At 46.1% G+C, this 13,237-nt stretch overlaps 2 protein-coding genes across 11 annotated transcripts in view; one reads left to right on the forward strand and one right to left on the reverse strand.

The window, feature by feature from the left end:
- LOC105490212 (mitochondrial translational initiation factor 3) overlaps window positions 1-1,802 on the forward strand; it is a 15,958-nt gene extending 14,156 nt beyond the window's left edge. For all 10 annotated transcript variants that reach the window (XM_071081514.1, XM_024795524.2, XM_024795529.2 and 7 more), the window contains one exon: window positions 1,176-1,802. In XM_071081514.1, the coding sequence (XP_070937615.1) occupies window positions 1,176-1,394 (219 nt within the window). In that variant the 3' untranslated portion in view covers window positions 1,395-1,802. The remainder of the gene's footprint in view (window positions 1-1,175) is intronic.
- On the reverse strand, window positions 1,381-12,151 carry LOC105490328 (general transcription factor IIIA). Its single transcript, XM_071081513.1, has 9 exons — window positions 11,565-12,151; window positions 9,305-9,405; window positions 6,648-6,744; window positions 5,676-5,764; window positions 3,483-3,556; window positions 2,837-2,917; window positions 2,028-2,257; window positions 1,872-1,931; window positions 1,381-1,636 (listed from the first exon to the last, which is right to left on the reverse strand). Exons 1-9 carry the CDS (start codon window positions 11,967-11,969, stop codon window positions 1,472-1,474), a joined length of 1,302 nt encoding a protein of 433 aa, XP_070937614.1. The 5' UTR covers window positions 11,970-12,151; the 3' UTR covers window positions 1,381-1,471.
- Window positions 12,152-13,237: the final 1,086 nt, after the last annotated feature.

Raw genomic sequence — 13,237 nt, forward strand, 5'->3', positions numbered from 1 at the left:
TAAAGAAGGTACAAGCCATTGCTTGTGCTTTTGGTCTTCTGATCTAAAAATACAATTGTAGGCCGGGCGCGGTGCTCACGCCTGTAGTCCCAGCACTTTGGGAGGCCGAGGCGGGTGAATCACGAGGTCAGATCAAGACCATCCTGGCTAACATGGTGAAACCCCGTCTGTATTCAAAATACAAAAAAAATTAGCCGGGCGTGGTGGCAGGCGCCTGTAGTCCCAGCTACTCTGGAGGCTGAGGCGGGAGAATGGTGTGAACCAGGGAGGCGGAGCTTGCAGTGAGCTGAGATCGCCCCACTGCACTCCAGCCTGGGCGACAGAGCGAGACTCAGTCTCAAAAAAAAAAAAAATGTAGAAAATCTGAAATATAAAGACAAAGTGACTGGTAATTCTTCCACCCAGTGATGTTAACAGCTTTCTAGTTTGCTTTTCAAAACTAAGCATACTGTAGATATAGCTTCCATTACATTTAGCCATATGAAAACGTTTCATACTTTAAAAGCAATGTACTATTGTTTTATATATTGTAGAATAACCCTTAAACAGGACAATTAGAAACTTTACAGATTGATCTTTTGTTTCCTCTTTGCACTTATGAAGGGTATTAATTATGTAGACTGTCTTCTAGAAAGTGCGTAGTTTCCAATCCCGGAAGTGTATGGAATACCTGTTTTGCTTTTTTTTTTTAAGTTAGATAACTTTAGCATCCCTAAGGGCATCCTTAGTAATCCAGCTCCACAGTAGAGTCACTTAGCATAGGTCCCAACCCAGCTGATTCAGACTTTGAGTCCAGGTATCCATTTGTTTCAGCCACTGAGAGTGACTCTGTTAGGGGCAGTAGAGCGTGCTGAGAACTGCTCAGCTGACATCTTGGGGATGAGGAGGTATTTTGCCAGTGCCCAAACCCAGTGCTTTCTGTTTGGGGAGAGGGTAATCTGAGCCAAACGGAGCCTCTTAGTGCCATGACAAAGTGGAGATTTAAAATTAGGAAGCATTCAGCATGTCAGTTTAGTTACATGGTGTTATTGTACAGATTTCAGTCAGCCTAACCAGATCTATATGAACTCATTAGCTAATCAAGGGTGCCGGGTTTTGTGAATGTTCGAGCAGAACACTAGAAGGCACCAAAGCCTCTGATTTTAAATTAATCTCTGGCTGTTTCCCTTTTTTAGGAGGAGATATTTCATCAAATACTCCAGACTATGCCTGGAATGGCTACATTCTTATCTAGGCCACAAGCTGTTCAAGGAGGAAAAGCTTTAATGTGTGTTCTTCGTCCTTTAAGCAAAAATGAAGAAAAGGCATATGGAGAAACTCAAAAGACCCAGAAAAGAGACACTTTGAACCAAGACCAAGGAAATGATAAGGAATCAAATGTTCTGCATCAGTAATTTTAATAAAGAAAAGCATGCTCTGAGAGAAAGTAAGCTCCTTCGTCTACCGTCCTTGAAACAAAGCAGTGCAGTTCTTAGCTGAGGGTAAGTACTGCAACCGTCGAGAGCACCTTGTCTTCCACACACTTGGGTGACTCTCCGTTTTGACACAAAGATAAGCCTTGCCCTTGTTTCCTTTTGGGAGGGATATATCCACTGAGACGAGAGGCCAAACTCCGTTTTTCACGAGATTTTTTTACCTTTGGGAATAAGGAAGACACACGATTAGAATTCAAAATCAAAATTATCTGAGTTAATTTTACGACAGTCATATGTACCAGCAGGTATAGTATACAACACTGCTTTATGAGGAAGTCAAGTCTTCAGCAGTCGTGCAGACTCACACAATAAAGCAGCTGAAAAGAATTCCAGACTCCTTCTGGCTTTAAACAATTTCTGTTTGAAAAATAAGCTGCCTAAGTAGTTTCAACTTACTTTGAGCTTCATTTTCTTCTTGTCAGGATCATGTACAACAGCATGCCTAGTGAGACTTTGCTAAAATGAAAGAAAGTTATTAATGAAATATTAATATGAAAACTGTGTTGTGAACGCATAGACTACAGGACCGCGACTGTGAGGGTGAGTGCTTACTTTCATTGCAAATGTTTTGCCACAGCCGGCGTGTTCACACACAAAAGGGCGCCTTTCCTCGTGGAAGGAGAGGATATGGCTTTGGAGATTAAATACAGTTGTGTAGGTTCTTCCACAGCCTTCTCTTGGACAGCGACATACCTCCCTCTCTGGGGCATGAGTTTTCATGTGTTGCTTAAGGTAATCTTTGCGTTTAAATGTTTTCTGGCATACTTCACATAGTATTTCCTCTGGTGGGACAGACAGACAAATTTCAATTTCCCCAGATACCACCATTTAGAAAAAATTAATACATAAGTAACATTCAGTGCCTGCAAATACAATCTGATTTGCAAATACAAATCAGAAATTCCCAAGGAACCCCTGTTCTTATCACCTAGGAAGTTTGTCTCAACTCTCTGAAGTTCTTAAATGCCACAAAGTCATTGCTCACTTGCCAAAAGGCAGGGCTCTCAGGAAGGTGACTGCGGGGAGGTATAGAACATGAAGCAGACCAAACGGTGTCCTTCCTTGTCCCCCAGTATGCTGGGTACTATTTACCAGGCTGTCCCACAGAACAGCAGTGCCTCCCGAAATTCTTCACTACACACCTGCCACCGCCTTCAGCATGCTAATTGTGCATGGAGGGGATGGCTCAGAGACCTAGCACAGCTCTGCTCCCCTTTCCAACATCATACCCAGCACTTCACAAAATATCATATAGAAACCCTTTTACTTTAAAGCGCACAGCATTTCACTCTTGAAAAGCATAAAACGAGTTCTGTGGGGACAAACATTTACACCATGCCTGCCATTCATGCCTGCCTTACCTTTATGGGTTTCTCTCACATGTTTCAGAAGTTCTGTCCATGTTTTTGCCACAAAGGAACATCCTTTTTGACATATATAGCCTATGTAAAAAAATTGGTGCATTGTCTGTCATGAATATTCAGTGTAAACACTGACCATAACTACAAAGAAAACTTAGGTGCCTATATAATTTTCTATTCCCCTCCTAATAGTATTCAACTCAGCCTCCTGAGGTGGGAATAAAAACTAAAAAAGATTTACGTTATAGTAAAACTGAACAGTGGCACAGCAAGGTGCCTCCCTCTAAGGATTTCACCTTCCTGTGAAGCAAACTTCACAGAGTTCCCGTCTTCTCAGCATGATCATGGAATAGGCAGACTTCACAGGAAGGATGCCTTTCCCTCTCATCCGCACATTCGTCAGTGTAATGTGCACCCAGGCACTTGTGAACAAACACCACATTACATGTGAACAGCAATGACATGGTAGTGGAAAAACAGACACATACAGTGCCTCTTTGGACAAGAATGTAAGACCCAAATAAGCAGGATGGTGTCCCCTGCCCACAGAGTTCCCTTCTTGTCAGCGTGATCACGGAACAGATTCAAAGGCACCCAGGATTTGGCATCCCCCTCAGAGGAGCACACCCAGGCTGTCCGTACACACCCTCGTGGGTCTTGGCGTGTCGTTTCAGCTTGCTGGGTGATGCAAAGTGTTTCCCACATCCTTCCTGGGTACACCTGCATTGGCAACACATGAGGTATTAGCCAATCCATTTTCACAGAGAACTCCACTCAGGGTCAATGGCGCTTTGTCCTGTTTCACCCACCGAAGTCTCTCCTCTTCCCATAACCAAACCCATGTTAAAATGTAGACCTCATCACAAGTGAGATTCAAGTTACTTGACCAGCTTTAGGGCAAAACAAACTGTTGGAGAAAAAAGTCACGTTACTTTTTTTAACCCAATTAAACAGTTTTCATCTTTATACCTCCGAAAATACACTCTGCTTTCATGGCTACAAAAAGATACTTTGAGAGGTTATCTGACTTGGCTTAGGTAAACCCCTAAGCCATTCTGAATCACTTGTGACTAGCTTTCCTAATGATGGTGCACAGGGGGTGTGCAAGAGAGCACAGCGGTAGATGCATCTGCCTCTGGTGAGCAATAAAAAGCACGTGCCCCCTCTGTGCTAAAGCTATCAGCAGCAAAGCAGCAGCAGACCCACAAGCAAGGAGAAGCAGGGTCACTGCAGCAACTCCAAGGCACAAGGCAGCCTGTGCAAGCTGAGGGAAAGTGCCAGATGGCCAGAGCCATGCAGAGAGCCGCTGGCCCTTTTGCAGGTCTACCCAACTTGTCCAGCCACCCTCATGTTCCTCAAAAAACCCTCTCTAACTGCAGATAAACCCAATTACTTGTTTTGTTCTACAGGAAAAGCATAATGAATGTCTCCATAATGACATTTCATATAGTTGCACAGGCTCTATTTGAATAGTTAAGTAATTTCGCAGCCTTTAAGCTTAACCACAGCTAGAATAATCTCAAAAATTATTTTCAAACACACTAAATATTTCTTTTAGAGCAAAGTAAACCTTTAAAATGCTCCCAATATGTAAATGTACATATGCAGTACATATTAACAGAAAAATGTTGATTAGGAAGCTTTCAGAAGATTTGTCCCACTGTTGCTTTAAATGTCAATGGCTTTTCAGGTTACAGGTGTTTTTTCATTACATGGATAAACCCTATAGTGGTGCTGAGATTTTAGTGCACCAGTCCCTCAAGCAGCATACACTGTACCCAGCATGTAGTCTTTCATCCTTCACCCCCTCCCCGAACTCCCCACTCCAAATCCCCAAAGTGCATTAAATCACTCTATGTCTTTTTGGGCTCATAGCTTAGCACCCACTTGGTGAAAACTATGGTATTTGGTTTTCCATTCCTGAGCGACTTCACTGAGAATAATGGCCTCCAGCTCCATCCAAGCTGCTGCAAAAGACATCATTTCGTTCCCTTTTATGGCTGTGTAGTATTCCATGGTGTATATACGCCACATTTTCTTTACTCATTGGTCAGTGGGCACTTAAATTGGCTCCATGTGTTTGCAGTTGTGAACTGTGCTGCTATAAACATGTGTGCATGTATCTTTTTCATATAGTGACTTCTTTTCCTTTGACTAGACTTCAGATTATACTATGAGGCTACAGTTGCCAAAACAGGGTGGTACTGGTATAAAAATAGGCACTTAGACCAATGGAACAAAATAGAAAACCCAGAAATAAAGCCAAATGCTTACAGCCAGCTGATCTTGAACAAAGCATATAAAAACAAACTGGGGAAAGGACTCCCTATTCAATAAATGGTGCTGGAAAAACTGGGTCCCTATCTCTCACCTTATACAAAAATCAGCTCAAATTAAATTTATGACCTGAAACCATAAATATAATTCAAGAAAAAACATTGGAAAAAACTCCTCTGGACATCAGCCCAGGCAAAGAATTCTTACTAACACCCTGACAGCAAATGCAACAAAAATAGAAATAAATGGGACCTAATTAAACTCAAAAGCTTCTGCACTGCAAAAGAAATAATCAGCAGAGTAAACAGACAACCACAGAGTGGGAGAAAATATTGGCACATTATGCATCCAGTAAGAACGTATATCCAGAATCTACAGAGAACTCAAATCAGCAAGAGAAACAAATAATCCATCAAAAAGTGGGCAAAGGATATGAACAGACATTTCTCAAAAGATATATAAATAGCCAAAAAACATGAAACAATGCTCAACACTACCCTTGCATTTCCAATCTTATTCACACCTAGAATCCAAGGGATTTTCAGCCACGTGAAGTACCTACTTGAACAGAGGTTCACTGGTATGCTGGCACTGATGGATTTTCAGCTGCTGATGTTTCTTAAAGGCCTTCCTACAGTCTTCAAAACTGCACTGTTAATTTTAAATTGTAAAGGCTCGTTAGTCTTATGGAAAGTCAAAAAAATCAACAGTTCATAACAGAATCCTCAAGATAAAACTATTTTGGAGATTATATAATTGTTACTTTCACCCTTTTTGTTACTGTAAAATTCTGCTTTATCTCAAAAAGATTTGAAGAACCATATGACATTTGAAAAAGGAAAAATGTTTCCATTGGACTAGTCTCCCAATACACTTTAATTTGTACAATGTTTGCTTCCAAAATAAAGCCTTTATCATTATGATGGCATTAAGTAAATTCAGACATTTGACACAAAATTTGGTTGACGAAAACTGTGTTTTTCACTTTTATTTTTTAGAGACAGGGTATCTCTCTCTTACCCCAAAATTTTTTGTTTTGTTTTCTGTTTTTGTTTTTTTTCAGAGACAGCATTTCACTATGTTTCCCAGGCTGGTCTCAATTTCCTGGCCTCAAGCTATGATTATAGGCTTGAGCCACCGCACCTGGCTGAAAATGTCAGCAACACAGGCAGTAAGTGTAAAAATAAATTTAAGGCCGGGCACGGTGGCTCAAGCCTGTAATCCCAGCACTTTGGGAGGCTGAGGTGGGTGGATCACGAGGTCAGGAGATCGAGACCATCCTGGCTAACATGGTGAAACCCCATCTCTACTAAAAATACAAAAAACTAGCCGGGCGTGGTGGCGGGCGCCTGTAGTCCAGCTACTTGGGAGGCTGAGGCGGGAGAATGGCGTGAACCCGGGAGGCGGAGCTTGCAGTGAGCCGAGATCGCGCCACTGCGCTCCAGCCTGGGAGACACAGCGAGACTCCGTCTCAAAAAAAAAAAAAAAATAAATAAATAAATAAATAAATTTAAGCATATAAAATCATACTTACTATGTATTGTTTTTGTTGATTTTCATGTTTGCGTTCAAAATGTTTCTTCAAGTTTGATTTTGTGTTGAATTTTTGACCACAGCCATTAGCTGCACAACTGTAAGAAGTTGTATAAACCAAAATATTAATAAACCAAGGGAAAAGAAGTTTTAAGACACACATATCCTCCTGCTTTATAAAAGCGAATTATTCCAAAGAACAGTAATACTATAAAATAGTCTTAGCAAATTCCAGAGTGTTAAGCCATACCACATAGACCTTTCACCCTGATGACTATCATGTAACAAGAGGCTTCTTCACATTAGGCTTCTGAAATCATACACACTACATCAGTCATCTTTTATACACACTGGGCAAAAGCCTACACCAGGCCTAAATCATGCTTAAGATAAATTATTCTCAGGTTAGAATCTGACAACCTTAATGGTGCTTGAGATGTCATTATAAACTGCATTTCCAGAAAGGCCTCAATAAAACTTGTCTTGGCTTATCATTAGAGGTGAAACAGATACTTAGAGCAGAACCAGAACCATTACGTTCCCTGGCTTATCAAGCCATTCTAGTTCTTATCTTGGCATCTTGGCTTCGAATGATCTAAGTCCCTGCAAAGCCTTTTTTTTTTTTTTTTCCCCAAAAGAAAATTTGTGCCTCTTGTGATGAGCCTTTGTAAAGCTTGAGGGATGAAGCAGGACTCCCTCCCCAGCATCAATCTTAGCCATCACTCACTGATAACCCTAGGGCAGGCACTGTCCCATTCCTACGGCCAAGCAGAGACAAGCCAGCAGTGACCATGGGAGGCACAGCGCAGAGGCCCACAAATGGGAGAGACCCTAGAAGCCCCCACTAACTGCAGGGACAGAATGCTGAGTGTTAGCTGGGCAGGCAGCCAACAGTAAGCGCGCTCTCCGGCCTCCCCTGCAATTAGGGCGGCTCATGGCTAAGTCCAGCCCACCTCTCTAAATAAGGGGGGGGGGCGTGCCTCTTACGTCCTTTCCTCCTTTCCTCCTTCCTGCCCGCGGCATGCTTATGCAACAGCTGGGCCCTAACAGCACAGTGAGGTTGAAACCCAAGATGAAGATAGCAGAGACCAGTTAGAAGGGGCTCCAGAGCTCCTGCCTCTGTATTTCTGCATTTCAGTCACACAAGACAAAAAGCCCATCTTGTTTAAGCGTCTCTTATGCTGGGTTTCTTGCCATTCTTCACTCTAAACCTGACACAGGCATCTAACCCAACCGAGTGTGGGGCAGGAGGACAGGCGGGGAAGAGTCCTGACAGGAACCAAATGGGCGTGAGAGACCCCGGCACACTTGGAGAGAGGGCTGGTTAGTTAGCAGAGCTGGACCACAACTTCATGCCTGCAAGTCAAGCAAATGGGGCAAGAGAAGCAGAAAAGGGCCAAATCACACAGGTCACTGTAGGACACACTTGGAACCTGGACTTCATATGTAGGCCGTGCTTGAAAGCACTGCACAGCTTTAAGGGAAGCGCGCGGGAGGGCACTGGGGGAGAGGGCTGGCCTACAGACAAAGGAAGGGACCGAGATAAGACGGTGGCTGCTGGATCTGACAGGTCAGTTACACGACCTGGCAACCCACCTGTTGCAAGGGATGGGAGAAAGAATGGAGAGTCCAGGGAGCTGCCTTATCTTTGCTATGGGTCACTGGACAGACAGCGAGGCCACCTCTCCAGACAAGACCATGAGAGAAGATCAAAGAGAAAAGTGAGTTCAGTTTGACTGTGACAAATATGGGCCACATGGAATTTTTTATTTTTTTAATAGAGATTGACCTGACCATCTTGCCTAGCCTGAACTCTTGGCCTCAAAGCAATCCTCCCTCCTCAGCCTCTCAAAGTGATGGGATTACAGGCTTGCGCCACCACACCCAGCCTACCACATGGAATTTAAGAAGACACAGACAGCCAAGTAGCGCTGTCCCGAGCAGTGGGAAACGGGGATCTACAGCTAAAGAGGGGCACGGTCTGGGCTAGAGCACAAGCTGGAAGAGTCACTGTCCAGTAGTTCCTGGTTGCATGGCATTTCCTACCATATCCACCCCCTACTTGGCCAGGACCCCCCACTGCTGCCAAAACAGATGACATTTTTAGTTTTGTTATGTAACTTTTAAGACTTCTTTACAAATAAGAACAAATACAAATATAGTTGCTTCCTGCCTACCCAACACCCACTGCTCACCCCTCCCTCCACCCCCTAGCTTTTTTACACACATAAAGGTAGGCTACGGAGCACTCTTCTGCACGTTGGGTTTTCAATTAAAGTGCCCTGGTGATTTTCTCATGGCTTTGCAGAGAGCATCTGCATTCATTTTCCTGGCTGTAGGGTATCCCATTGTGTTGATACACTTTAACTTGTCCTCACTCATGAGCATTTTAGCTGCTAAGATTACAGGCCACAAACCACCCCTGACTAATTTTTGTACTTTCGTAGATATGGGGTTTCGCCATGTTGCCCAGGTTTGTCTCAAACTCCTGGGTTCAAGTGATCTGCCTATCTCCACCTCCCAAAGTGCTGGGATTACACGCATAAGCCACCGCACCCTGCCAGGCTTCACATTCCTGATCTCATGAGTTAACAATCAGTCTTCTTACCAGTGCCCAACACAGCCCACTTCAAAGCCTAAAACCAGGTCTCTACTTACACAAACGGCTTTTCTCCAGTGTGAGTCAGAATGTGGCGGCTCAGATGGTAATCCCTGATGAAGGCCTTGCCACACCCTTCGTAGTCACAAACAAATGGTCTCTAGCAGGAAAAAAGAAAAAGCATGTCACTCCTGCACTAGTAAGTAACTCTGGTATTATTTAAAAGCTTAAACTGCCTAGTGTTAAGGCCATAGGTTTCCTATGCAGAGGTGGTTTCTACTCATAAGAGCTGTGCACCTGCTGCAAGACACAGCGTTCCTGCACGAAGTTACACAACATAAACGCCACAACTTCTCACAAAGTCACTACACAGATTTTTGTTCTATGAACAGCATTTAAAATAAGCAGGCATAGCATTTTTAACCTGCTCCCAACCTGGCAGCAGGCTTTCACAGGGCATCTTAAAGATGCCCTGGCTCTTAGCATGGCTTGTCTGCACAGATGCCCACCGCCGCATGATTTAACATGTAAAAAGCAAGCCTAGGGCAGAGGAATGAGGGAGGCCTGTCTCATCCCAGCCAAGCCCAGTGTCTGTGCTAAGAGAATGCCAAGCACAGCTATAGGAAAGTGTGTCACACCTGAAAAAGCTCACAGGTGCCAGGGCGAAGCAAACAGCTCAACACCCTAAATGCAACCACCTGTTGTGATTCAGGGGTTGGGAGGGGGTGACTCATTTTGAATCTACAGTAAAAGCCAAACACACGCCCAAATAACCAGTTTGGTGCATCTAACTATGAAAAGCGTACCACCAAGGTGTCCAGGAGGGAGGCACCCAGGCCTCCATAAGAGTACTAGGAGCAAAGCGAGCAAACAGGTACACAGTGAGCTGTATCGCCAGGGGCAGAGCCACAGAACCTTGCAGTGGCAGGCGTGGAGTAGGCTCAATAAACATTTGTCAAATTAATCTACATGAGAGATTTGGGACAACAAAGATGACTCCAAGTTTTTCAACCTGTATTAAGGAAACTGGTAGTGCCAGTATCCAAAATACAGCACACAGGTCTAAAAGGAAAGGCAAGCTCTTATTTGGATCTACTGGTAATACAGAGCCCAGAATTTAGAGACTAGAACGGGCAAGAAGAACGGCAGAGGAGCAAAGCATAAAGGATGTTATGAGTGATGCCAGTGGCTACATAAGACTGCAAGAGGGAGTGGGTGGGGTGGAAATGCAGAGGGCAGAAGAGGATCCAATGAAAAGGGCACACGAGGAAGAGGAAAAGAACCAGAGAAGGTCTCAAGTAGGAAGCCGTCCACCTTCCAGTGCTGGAGAGGATAAGGAATGAGGCCCATGAGGACACCTGGAGGAGGTGGCCCATAAATTAGAGGAGGTGCAAGGGTCAAAGGTATGGACTGCAGCCCAGTGGTTTAAAATTAAGAGCCTTAAGCTGAGGCAGTGTGAAGCCCAGCTCTGCCAAAAACTGGGAAGATGGGCAGATTCCTTGACCTCCATGACCCTCGTTTTCCTCACCTGTGTGTGACATGGGCTGCCACGTCATATCATGGTATCTGACATTCTCCTGCCCTCAAAATAAAATCCAAACTCCTACTAGACCTACTTCTCAGAACTCATATCGTGATCTCCGCACCTAAATACACCCACCTGCCTCCCACCCCGAGGGCCACAGGCTCCCTTTGCGTTCTCTCTGCCCAACTCAAATGTCTGCATAGCTAGATCCTTCTTATTCGGCTCACACAGAGAGGCCTTTCCTGACCACAACACTGCAAGTCATTCCCACCTATGCTCTGGTCGGCTCGACCCAGGAACGAAGGCCCATGGTAGCAGAAACCCTGGGTTTGCCTGTATTGCTCACTGCTCTCTCCAGTGTGGAGTTATGAAGAAATGAGCACATGCTGCTTTCACGACCCCCGGTACACGTAACCCATCTTCTGTACCAACTCCAGGGGCCAGTATTTGGCAGGTGTCTAGTAGTGGTGGGCCCCCTCAAACCTCGCACTTATTTGCAGATTACCAGAGGCACTTGGCTGGCCGAGACTCACGATCAAAGAAGGGGAAATGATTGCTTAGCCCCAAGCCAAGGTCGCAGAACGAAGGTCCTAGAACTTCTTGTCTACTTCCTCAGCTCCTTCCCCAAGTCCAGGATGTCAAAGCTGAACGCCCGGCACAGCGGGGCCTGAGGCCCTGGCCATGACTGCAGTGGCTGCCGGGGGGCCACGCGCCCTTCCCAGGCCGCTGGGCAGAGCCCACTGGCGAGCCACCGCCATCCCTAGGTTCAGGGTTGGCCGCCTCGCCCCCCTCACCTCCCCCGTGTGCTTGCACAGGTGCGCGTCAAGCTTCCAGGCCTTGCTGTAATTGGCGCTGCAGTCGGGGAAGGAGCAGATGAACCTCCTGGGAAGCGCGGGGCACGGCGGGGTCGGAGCTGAGCTTTCGCCGGCTGCGATGAACGCTTCAGCGATGGTCAGGGACGACACCGACTCCGCGACCACGGCCGGCGGATCCAGGGCGCTGGCGCCTCCACGCCCCGGGCCAGGCGCGCTGCCATGTGCCGAGACACGTGCCGGGAACCGGCGCGCCCGGCCCACTGCTCCAGGCTGAACCTTCGCGCGACGCCGGCACACTTCCGGGAGCGCGGGGTCGGGGAGGGGGGCACCAGGCCCCGCCCCGCGCCGGCGCCACGGCTGCGCATGCGCCAGGAGATTGCGCATGCGCCAGAAAGCGCCGCCGCCGCCCGCGCCACGCGCCCCGCCCGCCCTGGATAAGAGGCGGGGCTTCTGCGTCCTTTGCAAAAGGCTATTGCGTTTCACTGGCAACTCAAATCCCGAGGCACTGCTTAAATGGGACTTGTTTCCCGTCCTCCAGTACACTCTGGAAAGCACTAGCCTTACATAATTTGTTAGCCTGTTGCCACATTGCTAATGTGTCCTCTTTGTGGATTCGTTTCCTTGCATGCTCTACGTGCTTCTGCTGCAAGCCCCAGCTCAGAGGTTCCTAAGCTCAGATGCACGTGGAGAGCTTTACAAAATTCCGAAGCCTAGAGCATACTTGGACCAATTAAATCACAATTTATGTGGGTGGGAAACAGGTGTTAGTATTTTTTGGAAACTTCCCAGGTGATTTCAATTCGCAGAAAAGTTTGGGAACCACTGTCCTGGCACAGTGGTGCGCACCTGTAGTCCCAGCTACGAGGGCGAATCGCTTGAGCCCAGAGTGAGACCCGGACCTCTAAAAGAATAAATACAGATGTCTCCCCATCCTACCCTTCCCCACCCCCCGCAAACTGACCAGGTGGTTGGAAAAAAAAGGAAAAATTTGGGAACACTGCCCTGGAGTCTTGATGACCTACTTGAAACAAATCTCCAGGTGACTCAGTGCATATTAAAACCTGAGAAGCCCTTTTGAGACGCCTGAATGAATATAAGTATCTTAGTTTATGAGGACCACGTGCCTAAAAAATGTCCTTGGGTACAGATAACTGGCAGGATGATTTGTGGGATGATCGCCAGATGCGTATTTTTCACATCCTGCATTCCAAATCATTAAGCCCTTGTCGGAATCTGATGAACAGGTCCCAGCACAGCAGCGCAGTTCTGGAAACAAGCCGGGGCTTAACATCAGCGCTTATGAACTGAGTATTCCAGTTCACGAACACTCCTTTGCCTCGGTCTCCTCATCTTGAAAGTGGGAAAGGTGATAACGCCTATCTCGTCCTCCGTCTCAAGATAACGGGGCTGTGAGAGAGTGTCTATGTCGTCGGTCCACCTGTTCCTTTCTTTATTTGCCACTCCAGCCCCCTTCCATGGATGAGAGAATTCTACACCCATCCCTCCTACAACTCCGGAAGTCAAAAATGGTTTCCCTTGCGCGAGTTCTGGTTTTCTCCTCCCCATGCCTCATGCCCAGGGCCAGGGTGCATGGTAAATCTCTGAGATCCTCCTTTATTTTGGCCTTTCTTGGCCACTGACTCCATGCAGCA

Source organism: Macaca nemestrina, chromosome 16 (genome assembly GCF_043159975.1).
Source record: "Macaca nemestrina isolate mMacNem1 chromosome 16, mMacNem.hap1, whole genome shotgun sequence".
NCBI classification, from domain to species: Eukaryota; Metazoa; Chordata; class Mammalia; order Primates; family Cercopithecidae; genus Macaca; species Macaca nemestrina.